This window comes from Maylandia zebra, linkage group LG18, assembly GCF_041146795.1.
Source record: "Maylandia zebra isolate NMK-2024a linkage group LG18, Mzebra_GT3a, whole genome shotgun sequence".
Taxonomy (NCBI): domain Eukaryota; kingdom Metazoa; phylum Chordata; class Actinopteri; order Cichliformes; family Cichlidae; genus Maylandia; species Maylandia zebra.
Genome location: NC_135184.1, coordinates 9,340,137 through 9,364,207, shown reverse-complemented (window position 1 = coordinate 9,364,207; position 24,071 = coordinate 9,340,137). Strand labels below are relative to the sequence as shown.

The 24,071-nt window shown below is 40.4% G+C and overlaps 1 protein-coding gene across 2 annotated transcripts; it reads right to left on the bottom strand.

The window, feature by feature from the left end:
• Window positions 1–233: 233 nt before the first annotated feature.
• Window positions 234–24,019, bottom strand: LOC101466819 (uncharacterized). 2 transcript variants are annotated; one of them, XM_076876439.1, is made up of 8 exons: window positions 23,665–23,752; window positions 21,163–21,760; window positions 19,983–20,183; window positions 19,820–19,863; window positions 3,500–4,082; window positions 2,665–2,865; window positions 2,507–2,550; window positions 234–1,835 (listed from the first exon to the last, which is right to left on the bottom strand). In XM_076876439.1, exons 2-8 carry the CDS (start codon window positions 21,739–21,741, stop codon window positions 1,568–1,570), a joined length of 1,920 nt encoding a protein of 639 aa, XP_076732554.1. In that variant the 5' UTR covers window positions 21,742–21,760; window positions 23,665–23,752; the 3' UTR covers window positions 234–1,567. The 2 variants fall into 2 exon arrangements, with proteins under 2 accessions (XP_076732554.1, XP_004555251.3); XM_004555194.4 differs by lacking the exon at window positions 23,665–23,752 and adding an exon at window positions 23,930–24,019 and having other exon boundaries at window positions 235–1,835.
• Between the last annotated feature and the right edge of the window lie 52 nt (window positions 24,020–24,071).

The window sequence follows — 24,071 nt, the reverse complement described above, 5'->3', positions numbered from 1 at the left end:
TAGAAATATATTAAACTTTGTATGAAAAGTGAAGAGAATTTGTAGAAATCCAACCCAAATTGTGAAGGTCTGTGACAAAGTGGATGAGCAGTTGCAATGCTCTCCTATTGTCCCATATGTGTTGACCTTTTTTTGCACATTATACACATTATTCTGTTTCTATTTATTTGCTATTTGTTAAGTAACATTGTTGCACTCACTATCCCAGGTTTTGTTTGTGTAAGCGTTCTGTTGCCGGCAAATCAAACATTCTGCAAATTAAGGCAAATACTCAGTTACATGTTTCTTTATATTTTATTATGTTACAGATTAAGTCATTTGTTCATACTTTGTTCTGTCTTTTCAGTCTTCATGAGGGTCAGGTGTGGGGAAACGCCTGCCTAGCATTTTCTCATTTTAAAGTCACACATGATGTCACACATGACATCAGCAGGTCAAACCAAGTGGAGGGGTTTCTTTTTCCATAGAGATGCTTCCTTTTGTTTGTGTTAAGGTTTAAAGGGATTTGTTGAATTTTTTTCCTTTTGTTAATACTGCCATTTAGTTGTGTAAATGTGCATATTAGAAGTGTGAAGATGTTTTGTGTCTTTTTAATCATCTGTGTAGCGTTTTAGATCCCTCAGTTTGAGTGAGTGGTACTGGCTGGGCTAATTGGAGGGAAATTGATGGCCCTGTTTAAAGCCAGTCTCTACCAGGTCAAACTTTGCAAACTTCCAAGTAGAGCTGGGCGATATGAGATTTTTTCATATCACGATATGTTTTTTTCATTTCAGGCGATAACGATATCTATCATGATATAAGCCAAATAACTATATTTGTAAGATTTAAATGTGCCGTTGCTCACAAGTAAAATGTGAAATAATCAGCAGCTTGTTTTTATTTAAATATTTATTTCCCATAATAAGTTCAACAGGGTAGATGTACTTAAGGAACATGAGACTTTTTCAGATAAATAAAGGCAAATATTGCAAACTACACAAAAGGCAGCCGCTAAAGCGTTTAAGTTTCAAAATAGAACAAACGAAACAGATTAAATTGTCAATTCCACTTAGAAACAAAATATTAATTCTAAAAATAAATCTTAGTTTGTTTTACAGAAGAACAGACAAAACTGACTAACTTTTGTCAATATCAAATAAACTGAGAACTAAAAGGAAATTCTCAATCTCTCCTTGTTGTATAGCTGAGCTTTTCAAACAGTTTTAACAGTTACTTTAGTCTGACAAAAGCCGAATGACGAATTAGCGCTTCCAGTCAGAGACTGAGGCTACGAGGCTTCTCACATACACATAATATTATCACAATTTTATTTGATTATTCCAAAAAAATATGTACAGTCCTATACACTTTACAGATATTCAGGTGCATGCAAGCAAAAGTAGCCCGGCTGTGCCTGTGCCTCTTACTTCCACTTAAACTCTGTTATCAGATTCTAAATATACTGTGCTGGTGCTTATCGTCTGTAGCCTCAAATGCTCAAGCTACATGTCTACATGTTCCGTTCAAAGATTTACACAATTTTAAGTGTTCTCATTTAGATACAGTCTGTTAAGTGCATTAAGTTCATTCAACATCGATTTTGTAGAGGAGAAGCCAGTGTATGATTTTCAGAATCAACGTTATTCTTTCCCAGATCGTCTTTTGCTGTGAACTGGGTGCTTTTGGTTCCTGTTTGCTCCGATGATGTTCCCTCAAACAGCTTAGCCATAAAGGCAAAGCCATTATTCTTGATATAGGATTTCCCAGCAAAGGTGTAGAGGACCGGGTTAGCACAGCTGCTGATGAAGGCCAAAGTTGAGGTCACCGCTCGGGTTGACTCAGCCATACCATACAATCTGCAGGAAAGTTAAAGTTGGATATTTCACATTGATGGTGATTGTTTTTATACAGAGTGCCATTATAGCCTTGTCAGACTGACTCAGTACCCCTTAATTATCACCTATTAAGACTTTCTCTGAAAAGATGCTTTCCTCCTCTGCATGCCATCTCAACATTGCCTCTCTAATATTACCTCTGCCGGCTTAACCTGAGCTGACTCTTTGATGTATTCATTTCTAATTTTGTACATCCTAGTCACATATGACTTCTCATTTGTCAGACCTTAAACCTGCAATTTTGGATGGTAAGGTGAACATGGTATTCACAGAGAGATTTCTGTAAGTGGTCCTAAACCCCTGCAGTGATTTTCCACAACAGAATCCTGACTGCTGTTAGTGCAGTGTCACATGAAGCCCGAATATTGAGATTTCTCCGGATTTTGGAATATTTTGATAATATTATATACTGAAGATGGTGGCACATTCAAACTCTTTACAATTATAGTATATTCAGTTTACTGGATGGTAAAAATTAAATCTAGGTGTGTGTCACTGCATGCACAGAGACAGACTACATATATCAGCTTTGAATTACAGAGTATTGTTATTACTGGACATAATGCATAAAATGACAATATAGTACTTCACTAACTTTAGCACCATGTTTATGAAAATCTTCAGTTACTCACCGTTTTCTTGTTGCTGAGTCTTTTGGGTACCACGCAGCTGCCACCTTGGGTGAAAAATAAAAACCCACTCAGTATTCAATCGAATCCTCAGATAATCGATTTACAAACAGATTTGATGTGGTTATTGGGTTATTGGTAGAGAAGATGCCCTTGCACACCTGTATCATGTTGATGACGTGGTACGGCAACCAGAACAGGCCAAACATTATGACGATAGCCAGGATAAGTTTCTCGCTGCGGACATTTCGTTGAAACCTGGTCTCCCTCAGGCGTTTCAGGATGAGAACGTAGCTGGTTATGATGATTGCATAAGGAATAATGAATCCTGCCACTGTCTCAGTGGTGTACTGAAGCCTCACCTGCATGAGAGGATATAAAGCCATTTCCTTAGAGATTAAATACCTAAGTCATGTCAATGTGGTCTTTGGAGGACTTTTACTTGTAAAGAAGGAATGTTTTACAGAAGAGCATTACTACATTTATGAAGGATCAATGCAAAATGATTTTCAGACTTTTGTGCAGTGCCACTGCTCATGCATCAGTATTTACGGTGTGGGCTGAAGAGCTTAAAAAACATGCAGTCTGGTGTAATCTTAGTTATTTTAACTACATTTTGAACACTAGTTAAGCTGCAGCTTCCAAGGCCTTAAACACAGTAACAAAGCTTTTCTCTCTCTCTCTCTTTCTTTCTTCACCGATTCAGCACTCTATCATGAAATAAACTGATATGAATTAAGAAAGCTGATATCAGCTTGTGCAGATGTTTAAGCTATTAATGCATCTTTATTTCAAAACAAACCAAAAAAGCCTCAATTTCAGTTAGTTGTTATGGACCTTTTACTCAATATATGTCATTTTCAGTTGCTTACCCACTATTTCTCGCGCTCTCAAATGTACAGATGATTTTTGAAGGCATTTTATGCATGACAATAAATATAGTAATCAAACTAATCAGATCAGTGGCAGAAAAATAGCCAACACAAGTGTACTTACATGTTCAGACAGTGTGTGATTGGGTGCACACACAACTTTCGTTTTGTTTTGAGCAGTAGCAGCTCGAAACACCAACGAGGGAATGGAAATGACCATCACGAACATCCAGGTGCCTAGGATCACCCTCCTCACAACCTTCCTGGTGATCAGGCGATACAGTGTGTGTGGAAAGACCACGGCCAACAGCCTGTGCACGCTCATCAGGGTTATCAGAAAGATTGACGCATACATGTTGGAGTTGCACAGGTAGAACACAATTTTGCACATGGTGTTACCAAAGACCCACGACTGCATGACCAGGTAGATGATGAAAAAGATGGTGAGAGCCATGAGGAACCCATCAGCACATGCCAAGTTGAGGATGAGGAGGGTGGTGACTGAGCGTTGTCGGCAGCGGGCCAGGATGCTCCAGACAATGAAGAGATTTCCAGGGACACCCAGGAGGAAGACCAAGCTGAGGATGAGGGCACCAATGGCTGTAAAATAGTTATTGCTCACAGCGCTCTCTTCTGCTGGTTCAGTGGGAATTGGATTTGTCAGAGGTGGGAGACTCGTGTTACTCATTGTAGAAGAATTTTTGACCCTGAAGGTGGGAAAAAACATTAGAACCTCAAACACAAACTCAGTCAACAGTTTAGTAAACAAAACTAATGACGTCCAAAACACTAAAGTAGCACAAGTGGTTTGAATGGGTATATGATCGAGAGCTCCACACTGACACATAAGTTATAATTAAAAGTGGTATTTCCATTGAATCAACCCTCTGCATTAAAAAAAGGAATTACCTGAAAAGATAGAAAGGTATGTAAGAGGCAAAAAGTGACAGAAATTACTGAACACAGAGTTCTTTGACAATTTGGTTCATTCAATAAAAACCCCCATAATAACCAGATACGGAAGATTTAAAAAAATGACTAATACTTTTTTAAAGAGGGACGTGTGCTACCCTGACACAGCCTCTAAAATATTTGTATCCAAGTATCTAGCCAACGATTCAGCCCTCAGAGGCAGCGTGCTAAAACACGTTGCACATTGGCAGCACTGCGTCAAAGAACAGTGTTTCAACATAGTCTTTGATTCAACTTGATTTTTTTTCTTTTTCTCACCTCATTTTTTCACATAGAAAACTGAAGTGCAGAAGTCACAGACATTGTCTGAGTCACTTTTGGACACTGTAGTAAAAAGCGTCTGTACACTGATCGCAAAGAAAAAATAAGTGGTGTGATTGTCTTTATCTCATTCAATTTCAAGCATTTCTTTGGGTAGAAAACCTCTCAAAAATGTTGGTTAAAAACTGGGAATCATAAAAGAACTGCAAAGAATGCCAATAACTTTATATGGAAGGGCTCCATAACATGCAGGTTTGTAAACCATTTGGTATGCATTAATTTAAACTTAGAAAGTATCAAAAATATCAAAAGGAGGTCCAAAAGAAAATATGCTAAATGTTCATTCATGATATTACTCACCTTTTTATGGTTTGTTATCTCTCTGTGATGTGTTCCCGAAGTCTGAAGGTGTTCTTGTGAGCTCAGACCATAAAAACCAAACTGAACCCTTTCCTGCCTCGCAGGCTATAACATGCTGTCAGTGAGGGGAGGGATGCCGAGAGGCATGCTCTTCCTTAAAAGTCCCGCTTTTCCGTTTTCTTTCTAAAGCTTTGTATTCATGACCATGTATGAGTGTCGTATAGAATTTTTCTGTATCTGTGTATATGTGCTAAAACAGAATATGAACTGTTATTTTTATATCCATTCTTTAAAAACGGATGTCCCAATGTGATGTACCAGAATGCATTTTTCTGTGTCCGTAGGCACTTTTAACTCTAAGCTAAGTGTTGTGCAATGAAAAGCACCCGGGGGGTTAGATGATTCAAAAGACTTTCCTGTGTCATGTATGCTGAGCACACAAGCGCAAACACGCATTTAGAGATCACACACACAACAGCAAAACCTACTTGTTCATACAAGGCTCTGTCACTGACGAAGATGCTACTCTTCACAATATAAAACAAAATGAAACAAGACAAAAAAAACAAAGAAATGTGTTAAAACAAATTTAATAATATTCCAACAGCCGTATAAAAATATCGATTTTTTAAATAATTAAAACACAGAAACTTTCTGTACTTTTACATTACAGTAAATCAAAACTTAAAGGAATGTCACTTTACATTTACATAAAATCTTGTGAATTTTTAAAGACTTTTTTTCTTCAATCTCGAAAATATGTACCAGGAGCCTGCTGGAAGTGTTCTCTTTTTCACTTTTGGCTGGGATTTATCTTTAATCTGATGAATTAGATGAATTACAAAAAAACAAACAAACAAACAACCATATGAAAGAGTAATCAATAACTTTGATTCCACTGCAATATACCTTTCCCCCTAAGCACCTGGTGTGCGTTTATTGTCAGCATCTCCCCTGTCCTCTGCCTTACCCTCCCTCCCTCCTCCCCCATTTAATAAACAAATCAATGTAAAATTTGCACATTGAGCACCATCAGGCAAACATCATTATATTAACAGATGGCATAAATCACAGATATTTTAAAATAAGAATAAAATGAAATAACAGAAATACATATGATTCAAATTTTTCAGCGAATTGTCTATTTAAACGTGTAAAATGCATTGAGTGGTGAGTAAGTCTAGTACGCAACATTTAGCAAAAGCCCAAAGTCAGCCTGTGGATCCCACAGAGGCATTTCCCTCTGGACAAGCAAGGCAAGTGCTTGAGCAGGCAAGCTCCATGTTTTAAGTACATAGGTTCATTGAATTGCTTTTAATCATTAGTCTAATTTTTGTAGTGCTGTGTTGTTGCACTTCAAATTGTTGCAGAAAGCTGTTACAGTTTTTTTTAAACCAAAAATAATAAGGCAGCTGATGTATTTATAGTAAATACAATTTTGTTGTTCTATTTTGTTAATTTTAGTTGGCCTATGACATTCAGTATCCTAGTTAATATTATAATGTTCACACATGCTCTCAAGAACCAGACGTTTTGATCTCACCACGGTTTATTGTGTAGGTAGAGAAACACGGGCTGTTAACCCCTAAGACAGACCTCCGGTATAACTCCTCTCCAGCTCCGAACAACAAGAACTCCCTTTCTCTTCCTGCACACACTCACTGACATTTCCTGCTGCGCAACCAAACATGTCTCTTAAAGAAACAACAACAGTGCACACAGGTAGTCAACCTGTCACAGTAGAATAGCCTTTAACAATCATTACAATATTATATCACACTGAATATCAAGTGTAAATCAATCCCAGGCACACTTGCAGCTGAACTTACTACCAATTCAGATTAAAGTCATAGATGGGTTAAACTTTCCAGGCTGGCAATAAGATGATGCAAACAACACTGCTGCAACTGTGCAGCTCTTTGAGGTTTTGTATATTGCTTCTCTGTGTGGCCATTAGGGGGAGATGCTGACTTTGCTAAATATTATTTGAATTATGTTTCTGCAAGTGTGCAAATTGTTTTTTTGATTTTTTGTAATCTACAGTGCTAAAGCTCAATCTAACAACAACAAAAAGTTCTCACATCTAGTTTCACAAGCATATTTATAATGGAACATTAGAAAATGAAATAGGATAATAGTAGGTGTGTGAATGATCACTAAGCAGTATTACTGACAGTAATAGAAGGCCCCAAAAACCTAATTTTGATTAGGCCTGCCTTGAGGAATACTTCACAATGTCTCCTCTGAGCTGAACTTTTTTCTCCTCCCTGCAAGTCATCACTTACACTTGTTTTCTCTCTCATGACCCTCTTAGACTACGTCCTAGGCCCACCTAGGCTACATCACTCTTTGTCAGCTCATTTTATATAGTTATATCATTATAAATCAACCTACTGAGCTTTATTTTGTGAGTCTGCCTTTTGGGTACAGCCATTTACAATTCTTAACCGTTGCATTTAAAACACACACACACACATCACATGAACACATCCCACACAGTGTCATATAAACCATTCAATCTGTGTCTCTGTGTAAGGCCAAACTTCGCAAACTTCCCCAACCGTCCCATCTTCATTCATTCACCTGACTATAAATGAACACACTAAGCATGAAAACACTCAGCTGAGTCTGCTTTCTATGTTAGGTAGCATTCTCACATACACATAATGTGACACACAAAAAAAAGTATGTACAGTCCTATACACTTTACAGATATTCAGGTGCATGCAGGCAAAAGTAGCCCAGCTGTGCCTGTGCCTCTGACTTTCACTTAAACTCTGTTATCAGATTCTAAATATACTGTGCTGGTGCTTATCGTCTGTAGCCTCAAATGCTCAAGCTACATATTCCGTTTAAAGATTTACACAATTTTAAATGTTCTCATTTATATACAGTCTGTTAAGTGCATTAAGTTCATTCAACATCGATTTTGTAGAGGAGAAGCCAGTGTATGATTTTCAGAATCAACGTTATTCTTTCCCAGATCGTCTGTTGCTGTGAACCGGGTGGTTTTGGGTCCTGTTTCCGATGATGTTCCCTCAAACAGCTTAGCCATAAAGGCAAAGCCATTATTCTTGATATAGGATTTACCGGCAAAGGTGTAGAGGACCGGGTTAGCACAGCTGCTGATGAAGGACAAAGCTGAGGTCACCGCTCGGGTTAAGTCGGCAAAATCCTGCAATCTGCAGGGAAGAAAGTTAAAGTTGGATTTTTCCACATTGATGGTGATTGTTTTTGTACAGAGTGACTCAAGGACCCCTTAATCATCACCTGCAGTATCAAGACATATGGAGACCTTCCATAAAAAGATGCTTTCTGAGTCTTTTTATTATTATTCTTTTGGCTTCTCCCTTCAGGGTTCTGCAACCGCATAATCCCCAGGGATAATTAAAGTATTCTCATTCTGAATTTTCTCTGCGGTCTTTTTCTCCTTCCTGGCAGCTCCTTATTGCATATCTGTAATCCAGTTTACCTACTACTCCTCCTCTGCACATGTCCAGAGGAGGAGTCTCAACTAGGGGTGGGTTTCGATAATTGAATTTCCGATTAAAATCAGTGTAAAGGTCCAGTTTTGTTTATTGATCTAAGCCTGAACAGCTACGCGTAGTGTCCAGTAGAGGGCTCTGTTGTTTAGTTAGCGGCAAGCCGCACTTCCAGCTCAGACCGGTTTTGTGGCGCACATTTCCCAGTAGGCAGCTCTCAATGAAGCGTGAAGCAGCGTGATACCGGACTCTAGCGAAACGAACAATTTGCAGCCCTTGGAATGCGGAGCGAGGTACATGTTTTAAGTTGTATTTCTTTGCTTAATTGATATTTTGTTGTATTTTCTGCTTTATTTGAGTTCATATTTGTAATAAGCGTCTAAGAAAATGTATTTTGTGTTTCTGTTTAGTTTTCACGGTGCATTGGCGCACCTGGCGCACTGTTAGATTCTGAATGAATCTCAAAGTAAAAATTACTGCACCCGTCGAGGCTCTCTCTATTTCTTCCTTGGTCCGGGGGACTGTTACAGTGAAAACTCGATCGCTGAGTGAAGGCTACTTGCTAGCTCCCATGCCAGATGAGTGCAGCCCGTGCCACGAGCTGGGTCCGTGTGTCAGCTGTGAGATATTTCTACACCAGTCAAGATCATCTTTGCTTCGTTGCCTACCTCCCCTTTGAACTCTGATGGTCACTTTACAAAGGTGCAGGTATTATGCCCATTAAGGACTTTGCTGATAACAGGACTCTGCACTCTAATTCAGAATTACTTGCCTTAAATATTTTTGTGGTTACAGCCTTAAAGGTATACTGCATTGCACTGAGTAATTACAATCTTTAAATTGTATGGGTTTATTCTTCTTGAAAGTAACGTATATCAGCGGTATTTACAGTTACATTTTGTCTAATATGTGGGTGCTAATCTGTTTATTTATGTGATGTAAACGTCTGATGTGAGCATTGTTTCCAAAAGTAACACTCACGTAAGTTTAAGTCCAGACGTTATCGCATAGAGCAACATACACATTACAGTAACAAAATGTTGAACGCTGCTGAAGAAGCCGACGACTCAGAGCAACAAGGAGTAAGATCCAGCAATCGTGAAAGGCATTTAACTGAAAAGGGTAAAGAAATGCAGGAATATGAGGCAAAGAAAAATGAGAAGGCATTTAACAAAGCTTATGACACTTGGAAGAAGGCAGCTAAAGAAATCAGAACAAAGCTGAAAACTTTCTGCTCACCTGAAGAGCTAAACAATGCCAGTCATGACATAAGAGACAAGCACGCTGTAGTACAACAGCATTATGAACCCATTCGCCGCAGCCAATCCATGACGCCCGACATTGTTAAGTGAATGGATGTTTGTGCAGTGCTTACAACTGACATTTGTGAAGTTGTTGCTAAACGACAGGAAAATATCGATCAGCTCTTTAACGATCGCCTTGAAAAGGAAAGAGTACGAGTGATGTTAAACAAAAGGGACTATAGTTCTGTGTTTGGTGATACAAAAACTGAAACGTCGTTCCCAGAGGGTTCAGTTGCACGCTCAAAGGCAGATTCTACTGGCAGTCGTGAGGTGGAAGCAGAAGCTGAACTTGCAGCCAAAGTGGAACAAGCAAAGGCCACACAAGAAATATTGGCACAGGAAACCAAGATCAGCCAAATGGAAAATGAGTGGAAAATAAAGGAAGTGGAAACAAAGGCAAAGTTGGAGGAGGAAAAGACTAAACTTCAACAGTTAAAGGCAGACAGCGAAGTGAAAGTAGCAGCTGCACGAGTAAGAGCCCTTAGCGCTCAAAATGACATTGAAAGCCATGATCAAGTGTCCTGCTACAACTTAGAAAATTCCGCAAATCTCCCCAACAGTGCACCACGGCTCTCTTTAAATCCACAAGCACCAACATTTAGACCTCACAATACTACTCCAGAACGTGAAGAACTTAGCTTAGTTCAAGCCCTCGCCAGCTCTCTTACCCTAAACAGGCTTCCTGTACCTGAGCCCACCATCTTTAGTGGCGACCCCCTAAAGTTTATGGATTGGAAGGTATCCTTTATGGCACTAATTGGTGACAAACCTTTACCTGTGTGTGAGAAAATGTTGTATCTAAAGAGCTATCTTGCAGGTGAAGCACGAAAGGCAGTAGAGGGATATTTCTTCCGCAACAGTGAGCAGGCATACGCAGGCATTTGGAGCGTTTTAGAGGAAAGGTATGGCAGCCCATTTGTTATCCAAAGAGCCTTTAGGGCTAAACTCACAAAATGGCCTAAAATAGCTGCCAATGATCCTAAAGCACTGAGGGAGTTGGCAGATTTTCTCCAAAGCTGTGCAGAGGCTATCCCTCAAGTCAAAGGCCTAGAGATCCTTAATGATTGTGAGGAAAATCACAAGCTTCTAAGAAAACTGCCTGAGTGGATAGTGCAGAGATGGAGCCGCATTGTGGTGGAGGAGCTAGACAAAAGCCAAGACTACCCCAACTTCGCTCGCTTTACAAAGTTCATACAAAATGAAGCTAAAGTAGTTTGCAATCCTGTTGCCTCACCATTCCTAATAAACGAAAGGGCATCAGAAGAGCAGCATGTTAAAAGAGCGAAGGCACTCAGTACTACCATCCAACCAAAGTCTCCACCAATCCCAGTATCTACTTCTAGACCTAAACCCACATGTTTGTTTTGCAAAGAAGAATCGCACGGCATAGCTAAGTGTCCTGCTTTTGCAGCGAAAACTAGTGATGACAAGAAAGTTTTCATTCAAGAAAATCGTCTCTGCTTTGGGTGTTTGAGGAGGGGTCATGTAACCAAAGAATGCAGAGGACGTCACTCCTGTAGTAAGTGTGGTCGGCGTCACCCCACCTGTCTACACACAGAAAGAGTGAATGAACCTAAAGAAAAGAAAACTGAGGATTCTAAATCCCCAGATGAAGGTGCAAACAAGGAAGTGCATAATGTTATGACTCATGTACTAACAAGGAAACTATCTTCCACATCCAGCATAGTACCAGTATTTGTGTCAGTTGCATCTGAGCCTGAGAAAGAAATACTTACATATGCCCTGCTTGACACCCAGAGTGACTCATCCTTTATTTTAGAGGATTTGGCCTCAGAACTAAATGTAGACGCCCAACCAGTGCAGTTAAAGCTTAGCACCATGACTTCCGTCGACACAGTCGTTGCAAGTAAACTTGCCAACAACTTACAGGTGCGTTGGTTTGATTCTGAGACTCGTGTCCGAATAGAACACGTCTACTCTCGTGACTTTATCCCAGTTGACAAGTCTCATATCCCTACCAAGGAAACTGCACTTCAGTGGCCACACCTTGAAGGCTTAGCTAACAAGTTACAGCCATTGCAGAACTGTGAAGTAGGTCTATTGATTGGTTATGACTGCCCATCAGCACTAGCCCCCCTAGAGATCGTCACAGGCAAAATAAACGAACCTTTCGCACAAAGAACCCTACTAGGATGGAGTATTATTGGTTCTGGTAATCCTCACCTAGACAGAGAAGGTAACCAGAGTTATGTGCACAGGATCACAGTCAAAGAAATGCCCATACCATCAGCCACAGAAGTACTCAAAGTCCTAGAGACTGACTTTAATGAGAGAAACTATGAGGATAAGTATGTATCACAGGATGATGTTCGCTTCATACAAATCCTCAGTGATACAATAAAACAAAGATCAGATGGGCACTATGAGATGCCGCTTCCCTTCAAGGGCAATGATCCACCAGCGCTTCCCAACAATAAGAAGTTAGCCACAGTCCGACTGCAACACCTGAAGAAAAGGCTAAAGGCTGATAAACAGTATCATGAACATTACTGTTCCTTTATGAGAGACATTATCAGCAGTGGTGATGCAGAATTAGCACCTCCTTTGTCTGAAGGCAAGACTGCATGGTACATCCCACACCATGGGGTATATCACCCGAAAAAACCAGCCAAGCTAAGAGTTGTCTTTGACTGTTCAGCAAAATTTCTCGGTGTCTCATTAAACGACACTCTTCTCACAGGTCCAGATATGATCAACTCATTGGTGGGGGTAAAATGTAGCCATAATCTGTGATATCGAGAGAATGTTCCACCAGTTCTCTGTTTGTCCAGACATGCGCAACTATCTGAGATTTCTGTGGTGGCAGGATGGACAATTAGACAAAGAACCCAGAGAATACAGAATGGCTGTACATCTATTCGGTGCCAGTTCATCCCCTGGATGTGCTAATTTCGGCCTGAAATATTTGGCACAACAGTACAGAGCAGACTATCCTAAGGCCTCAGAGTTTGTTGAACAGAACTTTTATGTAGACGATGGTCTAACTAGTGTCCCATCAGTTAAAGAGGCACAAGAACTCATCACCGAAACACAAGCACTTTGTAGACTTGGCGGTCTACATCTGCACAAGTTCAACTCAAACCAAAGTGATGCGCTTTCCCAGCTGGAACCCTCAGACAGAGCAGACACCACAGAACCGCTCGATCTCAAACCTGACACAACAGCTGAAGGCCATGTGCTCGGCATCCAGTGGTCAATCAAAAATGACACTTTCAGTTTCAAAATAAACACTAAGGACCAACCTCCTACTCGCCGGAGCATACTGTCAGTGATCTCATCCCTGTACGACCCACTAGGGTTCGTAGCTCCCTTCACCTTAAGAGGCAAAGGTATCCTACAGGAACTGTGTCGCAGAGGCATTGAATGGGATGACCCCCTTCCTGACAACTTACGCTCACGGTGGGAGGACTGGAAAGATGGGTTGGAAAGACTAAAATCGGTTGCAGTGCCTAGATGTTACCACCCACCAGAACTAACAGACATTGTAAAGGTGGAACTGCACCACTTTTGTGATGCTAGTGATTTAGGATATGGTGCATGCTCCTATATTAGGTACCTCAGCAACGAGAAGGTCCACTGTAGTCTTGTTATGGCTAAGGCAAGAGTCGCACCTACCAAGGTCACAAGTATCCCGCGATTAGAACTCTCAGCCGCAGTCACATCAGCTAGAATGAGCAGCATGCTAAAAGCAGAGCTTCAGATGTGCATTAACCCTTTAAGACCTACCATAGAACCAAGTCCGCCAGAACTTATATTATATTTTTACATGCTGTGGAGCCATTTTTGGGAGCATTTCAAGTTGCTATACATCAATACAACCATTATAGCCCAGATTTTAATAATATGTATTCATTAAGTGCATAGTAATTACATAAATTGCAAAAAAGTGCAATAAACTACAAAAAAATTGAAAATCGTTTTTGATTTTTTAACATATATTTGTAGTTAGAGAAATTTAAGAGTCTTATCCCTCAAAACTGTAAATACAAAAAAGTTGCACAAAATAGTTTCCTACCACAGGAAATTTATTTTGAGTGTCTTCATAGTTTTATTTTTGAAATACACCAATTTTTATACACTGCAGGAAAAACGAAAATAAATATTATACTGCAAATTTGCAAAAAAGCAGCATATGCATCAAAATAAACTATTTCCAGCAGTGCAATATGAGTCCTAAGCATCCCAGAAACGACACAGAAAGTCATAAAGTCAAAGATAACTTTTAAAAAGAGCAGTATAGGCCCTGAGGCCCTGATCGCAAAAAAGACTACATTTCCGCGAAAATGACGTCACTTCCGGTTTCGGGCAAGTAATGGCGGAAATGCAAAAGTTCGCGCTGACGTCTATTCCAACGTAGGAAGTGTTTTGAACAGCTGATCAGATCGGTAAAGCGTGTTTCTGGAATATTATGTTTTTGTTCCTGCAAGCGCTTTTTATGCAGTTTTTGCAAAGCTTTATGTGGAAGGAAACCGTGACCTAGGACAAGCTGATGGCATCAGATGTAAGTACAACTCCTCCGGTTTCATATGCAAAAAAAATTTTTGCGCTAGCTTACGTGGTTGCAGTGCTACTGGGATTTAAAAATAGTTACGCATAACAGAGCGTTCCCGCTCCGATCGGCTCTAAAGGGTTAATGAAGAGTTCTTTTGGACTGACTCCCAAGTAGTCTTAGCCTATATTAACAATGAGGCACGACGGTTCCACGTCTTCGTTGCCAACCGTGTTCAGTTAATTAGGCAAACTACAGATCCCAGACAGTGGCACTACATTGACACAGCTCAGAATCCTGCAGATTACGCCTCTAGAGGGCTCAGTGCATCAGAAATCATGTCAACATGTTGGTTGTCTGGTCCAAAGTTTCTGTGGGAACATGACATTTCATATGCACCCAGCCCCTCAGCTGTGTTGTTAGTAGGGGATCCAGAAGTCAAAGCAGTCAAAGCTCTCACAACTCAAACAAGTGAACAAGACAATATCCTCAGCCGTTTGTCAAGGTTTTCAAGCTGGTCAATGCTCCTTAAAGTGGTTGCAAGGATAAAAGGATTGAGATCCAGCAAAGCCCGCCCAGTATGGAAACTTTGTAACAGTAGATGAACGGAGAACAGCTGCTGACACAATAATAAAGCTCCTTCAGCAGCAGGCCTTTTCTCAAGAGATGGAAGTGTTGAAGGTGGGAGATAACCTTCCGAGTTCAAGTCCCCTCTTTAGAGTAGATCCAGTGCTAGATCAAGGACTTCTCCGTGTTGGAGGAAGACTGAAGAAGTCAACACTCTGTCAGGGACTTAAGCACCCCATCATCCTCCCAAAAGACCATCACATTACAAAGTTGATCATTGCTCATTTTCATGCACAGATTTGTCATCAAGGTAGAAGCCAAACTCTCATGGAAATCAGATCGAATGGGTTTTGGGTGATTGGTGGGAGCAAGGAAGTTGCAAAACTAATAAGCAAATGTGTTCAATGTCGAAAACTAAGACGTTCACCAGAAGAACAACGCATGTCTGAACTTCCAAAGGAACGAGTTGAAATCTCAGATCCTTTCATGTATTGTGGAATGGACTGTTTCGGACCATTTGTCACAAAACAAGGTCGCAAAGAGCATAAAAGATACGGACTCCTCTTTACATGTCTTTCCTCACGTGCAGTCCACATTGAGATGCTTGAGGATCTTTCTACTGACTCTTTCATCAACGCTCTGAGATGTTTCATCAGCTTAAGAGGAGCTGTTTGTAAGTTGTACAGTGACCAGGGTACAAACTTTATTGGAGCCAAAAATGAGCTAAGAGAGTCTCTTAAACAATGTGACATGGATGCCTTAGAAGCATTCCTTGCCAATAAACAGTGTGAGTTCGTCTTCAATGCCCCATCTGCTAGCCATGCCGGAGGTGTGTGGGAACGACAGATTCGAACCATCCGCAATGTTCTCAATGCCACCATTGCTCAATGCCAAGGCAGGCTGGATGACAGCTCTCTAAGAACTCTATTCTATGAGGCGATGTTTATAGTTAATGGTCGACCACTGAGCGTCGATGGAATCAATGATCCTAAATCTCCTGAACCTCTAACTCCAAATCACCTCATATTGATGAAATCAAAGGTTGCACTGCCTCCACCAGGAAAGTTTGTGAAAGAGGACTTATATGCAAGGAAACGTTGGCGCAGAGTCCAGTATCTCACTGAGCAGTTTTGGAGTAGATGGAAAAGAGAGTACCTTCTGAACATATCTATGAGACAGAAATGGCACCTACCACGTCGAAATCTTAAAGTCAATGACATAGTCATTATCAAAGAAGACATGCTTCCCAGAAATCAGTGGCAACTGGCTCGAGTGGTTGAAGCACCAGAAGAAGATGACGGTTTGGTCCGCAGAGTCAAGCTTCAAGTTGGCGATCGAGGCTTAATAAAGAAGCAGGGAACAGCACACAAACCTCACGTAGTTGAGCGACCTGTTCAAAAGCTTGTAGTTCTATTAGAAAATAACTAATTGATGTTTCAATCAATACTGTCACATCAGGCGTATTTGCGAAAGTTTATTGATGATGTATTTGAAATTGTGTTCGTTCTTGTAGTAATGTCCATATGTTACAGCTGGAAATCATGTAAAGAATGTTGTTTATTATACATGATTTGGTGGGAGTGTAAAGGTCCAGTTTTGTTTATTGATCTAAGCCTGAACAGCTACGCGTAGTGTCCAGTAGAGGGCTCTGTTGTTTAGTTAGCGGCAAGCTGCACTTCCAGCTCAGACCGGTTTTGTGGCGCACATTTCCCAGTAGGCAGCTCTCAATGAAGCGTGAAGCAGCGTGATACCGGACTCTAGCGAAACGAACAATTTGCAGCCCTTGGAATGCGGAGCGAGGTACATGTTTTAAGTTGTATTTCTTTGCTTAATTGATATTTTGTTGTATTTTCTGCTTTATTTGAGTTCATATTTGTAATAAGCGTCTAAGAAAATGTATTTTGTGTTTCTGTTTAGTTTTCACGGTGCATTGGCGCACCTGGCGCACTGTTAGATTCTGAATGAATCTCAAAGTAAAAATTACTGCACCCGTCGAGGCTCTCTCTATTTCTTCCTTGGTCCGGGGGACTGCTACAATCAGAAAATTAAAATTTTAGCTTGAATAAAGTGATATTGATTCATTAAATCCTGAATCAACTTTTAAATATACATGTATTTTGCCAGAAATGCCAGAATCTCAGGTTAAAACTCACAAAACTATTTCAACAACCACCAAACAGCTAAAAAAGCAAGTGAGAGCAGGTAAATGGATTCCACACAAAGATGTAAACACAATGCGCAGAGCCGATGCTTCAGAATCTGTGAGATGTCGGCTTTCTCACCCACTGGGGCTGAAAGCTGAGAGCTCACACCTTCTGAAGCTGCAGGTTTTGTCACTCTCCAAACTAAATTGACTGGCAGCAAAAGAAGATCAAAACTATGCTTCACATTTCATAAACATCGCCATTAATTCGCTCTGACTTTTGCTGTTTTGCTTCCACCACAATAAAATCACAATTCCTGCACAGCTCTCTCTCTCTTGCTCTCTCTCAGTGTACTTCAAGAACAGTTTCCCATTACACACCAGTCTACCATTGTTAACAGCACTGTCGGCCGCTGTTTGTTTTTGTTTTTTAAGTGTCTCTAATAAACCCTCTGAATGCACAGCTTCACTTCAGCAGCATCAGTAATGTTCATATACTGATTTGTGCTTTTCTTCCATTTTTGATCTACTGCATATATACAGTGGGGCAAAAAAGTATTTAGTCAGCCACCGATTGTGCAAGTTCCCCCACTTAAAATGATGACAGAGGTCAGTAATTTGCACCAGAGGTACACTTCAACTGTGAGAGACAGAATGTGAAAAAAAAATCCATGAATTCACATGGTAGGATTTGTAAAGAATTTATTCGTAAATTAGGGTGGAAAATAAGTATTTGGTCACCTCAAACAAGGAAAATCTCTGGCTCTCACAGACCTGTAACGTCGTCTGTAAGAAGCTTTTCTGTCCCCCACTCGTTACCTGTATGAATGGCACCTGTTTGAACTCATCATCTGTATAAAAGACACCTGTCCACAGCCTCAAACAGTCAGACTCCAAACTCCGCCATGGCCAAGACCAAAGAGCTTTCGAAGGACACCAGGAAAAGTATTGTAGACCTGCACCAGACTGGGAAGAGTGAATCTACAATAGGCAAGCAGCTTGGTGTGAAAAAATCAACTGTGGGAGCAATCATCAGAAAATGGAAGACATACAAGACCACTGATAATCTCCCTCGATCTGGGGCTCCACGCAAGATCTCATCCCGTGGGGTCAAAATGATCATGAGAACGGTGAGCAAAGATCCCAGAACCACACGGGGGGACCTGGTGAATGACCTGCAGAGAGCTGGGACCAAAGTAACAAAGGTCACCATCAGTGACACACTACAACGGCAGGGAATCAAATCCCGCAGTGCCAGACGTGTACCGCTGCTGAAGCCAGTGCAGGTCCAGGCCCGTCTGAAGTTTGCCAGAGAGCACATGGATGATACAGCAGAGGATTGGGAGAATGTCATGTGGTCAGATGAAACCAAAGTAGAACTTTTTGGTATAAACTCAACTCGTCGTGTTTGGAGGACGAAGAATACTGAGTTGCATCCCAAGAACACCATACCTACTGTGAAGCATGGGGGTGGAAACATCATGCTATGGGGCTGTTTTTCTGCCAAGGGGACAGGACGACTGATCCGTGTTAAGGACAGAATGAATGGGGCCATGTATCGTGAGATTTTGAGCCAAAACCTCCTTCCATCTGTGAGAACTTTGAAGATGAAACGAGGCTGGGTCTTCCAACATGACAATGATCCAAAACACACCGGCCGGGCAACAAAGGAGTGGCTCTGTAAGAAGCATTTGAAAGTCCTGGAGTGGCCTAGCCAGTCTCCAGACCTCAACCCCATAGAAAATCTGTGGCGGGAGTTGAAAGTCCGTGTTGCTCGGCGACAGCCCCAAAACATCACTGCTCTCGAGAAGATCTGCATGGAGGAATGGGCCAAAATACCAGCTACTGTGTGTGCAAACCTGGTAAAGACCTATAGTAAACGTTTGACCTCTGTTATTGCCAACAAAGGTTATGTTACAAAGTATTGAGTTGTATTTTTGTTATACTTATTTTCCACCCTGATTTACGGATAAATTCTTTACAAATCCTACCATGTGGATTCATGGATTTTTTTTTCACATTCTGTCTCTCACAGTTGAAGTGTACCTCTGGTGCAAATTACTGACCTCTGTCATCATTTTAGGTGGGGGAACTTGCACAATCGGTGGCTGACTAAATACTTTTTTGCCCCACTGTATATATATATTTTAGGTTATCTGCTATAAAAAGCCAGGCCAGGAAACTCTCCTTAATCTTTTTCTGTGTTTTACCCTCAGTTACTTTGACACAAAGGCATCTTCTGTGTTGCTTACATCTCTGATGAAGTCTCACAAGTGCCAGTATTGATAAATGATCAGAATTATAATATCTCTGACTGTCTGGGTCAAAATTGAATTGAATTGAATCGAATCATGGATCGAATTGAATCGGGACCTTGTGAATTGGAATCGAATCGAGTCTAGAAATCAGTGACGATACGATACTCTGTCTCTTGTTTGTTAGAGCTTCAACCTTTTGGATGGTAAGGTGAACATGGTATTCACAGAGAGATTTCTGGAAGTGGTCCTGAACCCCTGCAGTGATTTTCCACAACAGAATCCTGCCTGCTTTTAGTGCAGTGTCACATGAAGCCCGGATATTGAGATTTCTCCAGATTTTGGAATATTTTGATAATATTATATACTGAAGATGGTGGCACATTCAAACTCTTTACAATTATAGTATATTCAGTTTACTGGATGGTAAAAATTAAATCTAGGTGTGTGTCACTGCATGCACGGAGACAGACTACATATATCAGCTTTGAATTACAGAGTATTGTTATTACTGGACATAATGCATAAAATGACAATATTGTACTTCACTAACTTTAGCACCATGTTTCTGAAAATCTTCAGTTACTCACCGTTTTCTTGTTGCTGAGTCTTTTGGGTACCACGCAGCTGCCACCTTGGGTGGAAAAAAAAACACCAACCCACTCAGTATTCAATCGAATCCTCAGATAATCGATTTACAAACAGATTTGATGTGGTTATTGGGTTATTGGTAGAGAAGATGCCCTTGCACACCTGTATCAGGTTGATGACGTGGTACGGCAACCAGAACAGGCCAAACATTATGACGATAGCCAGGATAAGTTTCTCGCTGCGGATATTTCGTTGAAACCTGGTCTCCCTCAGGCGTTTCAGGATGAGAACGTAGCTGGTTATAATGATTGCATAAGGAATAATGAATCCTGCCACTGTCTGAAAGGCGTACTCAAACCTCACCTGCACATGAGAGGATATAAAGAAAAGCTGTTTCCTTAGATATTAAATGAAAAACAAAGAAATAGAGCCAAAATTATGAAACTGTTTAAACTGATCAACTTCTCTGGGGGTTTTTTGTCAAATGAGAGGACAAAATGAAACATCTGAAGACCTAAAATCAAGTAATGTTGTTATGGTCTTTGATCTGAAAAGGGGCATTCTGCAAAATAAATCATTTTACTTTATGTAGTTTTAGAATATTTTGATTCTAATTTGCCACCTTACTTAAGGAGGACTTTTACTTGTAAAGAAGGAATGTTTTACAGAAGAGCATTACTACATTTATGAAGGATCAATGCAAAATGATTTTCAGACTTTTGTGCAGTGCCACATCAGTATTTACGTTGTGGGCTCAAGGGCTTAAAAAACGTGCAGTCTGGTGTAATTTGAATTATTTTAACTACATTTTGAACACTAGTTAAGCTGCAGCTTCCAAGGCCTTAAACACAGTAACAAACACATCTGCAATATTTCTTTCCTCTCAGTTTCAGATAGTGTGTTCCCGTTAAAATAGGCAAATGTTTTAGCTGTCTAATTGTTCATGAAATCATATCTAATAAAATGTCGAGTATTATAAGAGTATTTTTTGACACGGTAGTTTTTATCAATAGTTACAGTTTAAACAGAGATATACTACATTTCAGGAGAAATAAACAAACAACCAAAATATCCTCCTTTAATCTGAGAATGTAAGGCATTTTTTCCCCAACAACATTTAACCAGTCTTTTAAAGAACCGTTTTTTCTTTTATTAATTAAGTCATGAATGAAGAATTCTGGCCCTTTTGCTCAAAGCGTGATCATGTTCAATACCTCATTCACTATTTCACTGGCTCTCACATGCAGAAGGTTTTTAGAAGGCATTTTGATAATGGAAACAAATATGGTTATGAATCTAATCAGATCAGTGGCAGACAAATAACCAACACAAGTGTACTTACATGTCTACGCAGTGTGTGATTGGGTGCACACACATATGTTGTTTGATTCATATCATCAGTTTCTTCTTTCACATCTCGAAACACCAACGAAGGAATGGAAATGGCCATCACTAGCACCCATGTGCCTAGGATCACCCTCTTCACAACCTTCCTGGTGATCAGGTGATACAGTGTGTGTGGAAAGATCACGGCCAACAGCCTGTTCACGCTCATCAGGGTTATCAGAAAGACTGATGCATACATGTTGGAGTTGCACAGGTAGAACACAATTTTGCACATGGTGTTACCAAAGACCCACGACTGCATGGCCAGGTAGATGATGAAAAAGATGGAGAGAGCCATGAGGAACCCATCAGCACATGCCAAGTTGAGGATGAGGAGGGTGGTGACTGAGCGTTGTCGGCAGCGGGCCAGGATGCTCCAGACAATGAAGAGATTTCCAGGGACACCCAGGAGGAAGACCAAGCTGAAGATGAGGGCACCAATGGCTGTGGAATAGTCATTTTTCACAGCATTTTCCTCATCAGGGTCAGGAGTAGTCTTTGGGCCAGTCAGGAATGAGACACTTATGTTGTTCATGCTAGGTGAACTTTTGAACCTGAAAGAAAAACCCATTGGTTTTCTTTGACTCTCCAATTGAAACATGAATTACTAGTCAAGAAAGAGCTTCAACATACATACTTAACAGACATATTCCCTACATGCACTTATAAAGCTTGGGTTTTCTCTAATCCACATAGAGTCAGAAGTATATGCAGATTCAAATATATATGTACACCTCCACTAATATTTGTTTAAATATCCCTTAGCAAGTTTCACCTCAACCAAGGCTTTTGCTAGCCATTAACAAGCTTCTAGTATAATTGTGGATAGCTATCTGATCATTCTTCTTGGCATAAATAGTAGAGTTAATTTAAATTGGTGGATTTTTTGGTATAGACACAACTTTTAAGCAGAGATCAAAAAAATTCAGTAGCGTTGTGGTCAGAGATTTGGGGAAACCAGTCCCATCACGCTGTGTTTTCTCCACGCTCCAAGTTCCCTGTGTTCCCAGTAGGGCTGCCACGATTAGTCGACTAGTCACGATCACGTCGACTATCAAAATCGCGACGACAAATTTAATAGTCAATGCGTCGTCTTGTAAGATCCTGAAAGACGCAGGAATAATTACAGTTGAACCCCGACTTACGAAATTAATTTGTTCCCGAGGGTCCTTCGCAGGGCTAACACAGAGAGACAGACAACCATTTGCACTCACACCTATGGGCAATGTAGACTAATCAATTAACCTATCCCCACAAACTGCATGTCTTTGGACAGTGGGAGGAAGCGGGAGTACCTGGAGGGAACCCATGCAAACACGGGGAGAACATGCAAACTCCACACAGAAAAAACACAGCCTGATGGTGGAATTGAACTCAGGACCTTCCTGCTATGCAGCAACAGTGCTAACCACCCTTCCACTGTGCTGCCTCAGTAATTAATGCTGCAATCTTAAATATGATCAACCTATCTCTAATAATTGGTACCACAGGCCTTCAAGCTGTCACTAATTAAACCATTACTTAAAAAGCCATCTCTAGCTGTCTTAGGCCTTCCTTTGATCTAAAAATGTTTTGAAAGAGTAGCTGTTGAACAGCTGACAGATCATCTGCAGAGGAATGGTTTCTTTGAAGAGTTTCACTCATCTCTGTGCCTGTTCTGCTAGACCTCAGTGCAGCGTTCGATACTGTAGACCATAATACTTTATTACAGTGATAAGAGCATGCTGTATATATATTAAAGTACTGTGCTGCAGTGGTTTGAATCATATTTATCTAATAGACTCCAAATTGTTCTTGTAAATAAAGAGTTCTCTTCACACACTAAGGTTAATTATGGAGTTCCGCAGGGTTCAGTGCTAGGACCAATTCTGTTTACATTATACACGCGTCCTTTATCCGGTATCATCAGAAAGAATCGCATACAGTTTCACTGCAATGCAGGTGACACCTAACTTTCTCTTTCCATGAAGCCAGATGATACACACCAATTAGTTAAACTGCGGGAATGTCTTAAAGATATAAAGACCTGGATGACCTCTAATTTTTTGCTTCTAAATTCAGATAAAACTGAGGTGATGTACTTGGCCCTAAAAATCTTAGATCTAACCAGATTCTTAGAGCTGGATCAGGTGACCCTGAATCCTCCCTTAGTTAGGTTGCAATAGGCGTAGGATGTTGAAGGATTGTCATGATTCATGGGAAGTATTTCTTCTTCAGTCATCTTTTTCTACATCTTTTTGTACAGAAATAACTCAAAAATAAAAACAATTGTTGGCTCACACCTTACTACTGTACTGCAGCCTTTAAATTATTTACATCCAAGGCTCTAGAAAATGATTCAGCATAATCTCATAAACAGCATATTAAAAAGCACCAAACATTGATATTAACAGCAAATACTGCATCGAAGAGCATTATTTCAACAGTCTTTGGTTCATGTTGAAGTTTTTTTCCTTACTTGTGTCACTACAGTCTCTCACTGGAAGTAAAGTACAAGCAGTTGGCTTCTGAGTCAGTTTTGCACACCATAGTAAAAGCCTTTGTGTATCTGTAAGCATTCCGATAATGTGATGGGTTTTAAAAAACATGTTATTTTGTATCAATAACTGACTTCAGAAAAATTATTTTAAGATTTTTTTAGCTTTGAAATAAATTCACTTGTCAAAAAAATTGGGTGGTCCAAAAAAACAGGTGCTAAGTGTTTTTGTTTATAATCCACTCACCTTTTCACGATGTATTTTCTCTTTGTGATATGTATATCGTTCAAATATCCGCTGCTCACCAGCCCTGACAGTGCTCCTGTGAGCTCAAACTATAACATCTCGCCTCGCGGGTTGTAACATGCTGTGGTTTAAGGGAGCGCTT

What these genes read in the sequence shown, in the direction of transcription:
- LOC101466819 (XM_004555194.4), bottom strand. Translation starts at nt 21,741, where the DNA reads ATGAACAACATAAGTGTCTCATTCCTGACTGGCCCAAAGACTACTCCT. An exon ending in ATCACACACTGTCTGAACAT is followed by an intron (nt 2,866 to 3,499) that starts GTAAGTACACTT and finishes CCTCTCATGCAG; the next exon opens with GTGAGGCTTCAGTACACCAC. An exon ending in ACGTCATCAACATGATACAG is followed by an intron (nt 2,551 to 2,664) that starts GTGTGCAAGGGC and finishes TTTTCACCCAAG; the next exon opens with GTGGCAGCTGCGTGGTACCC.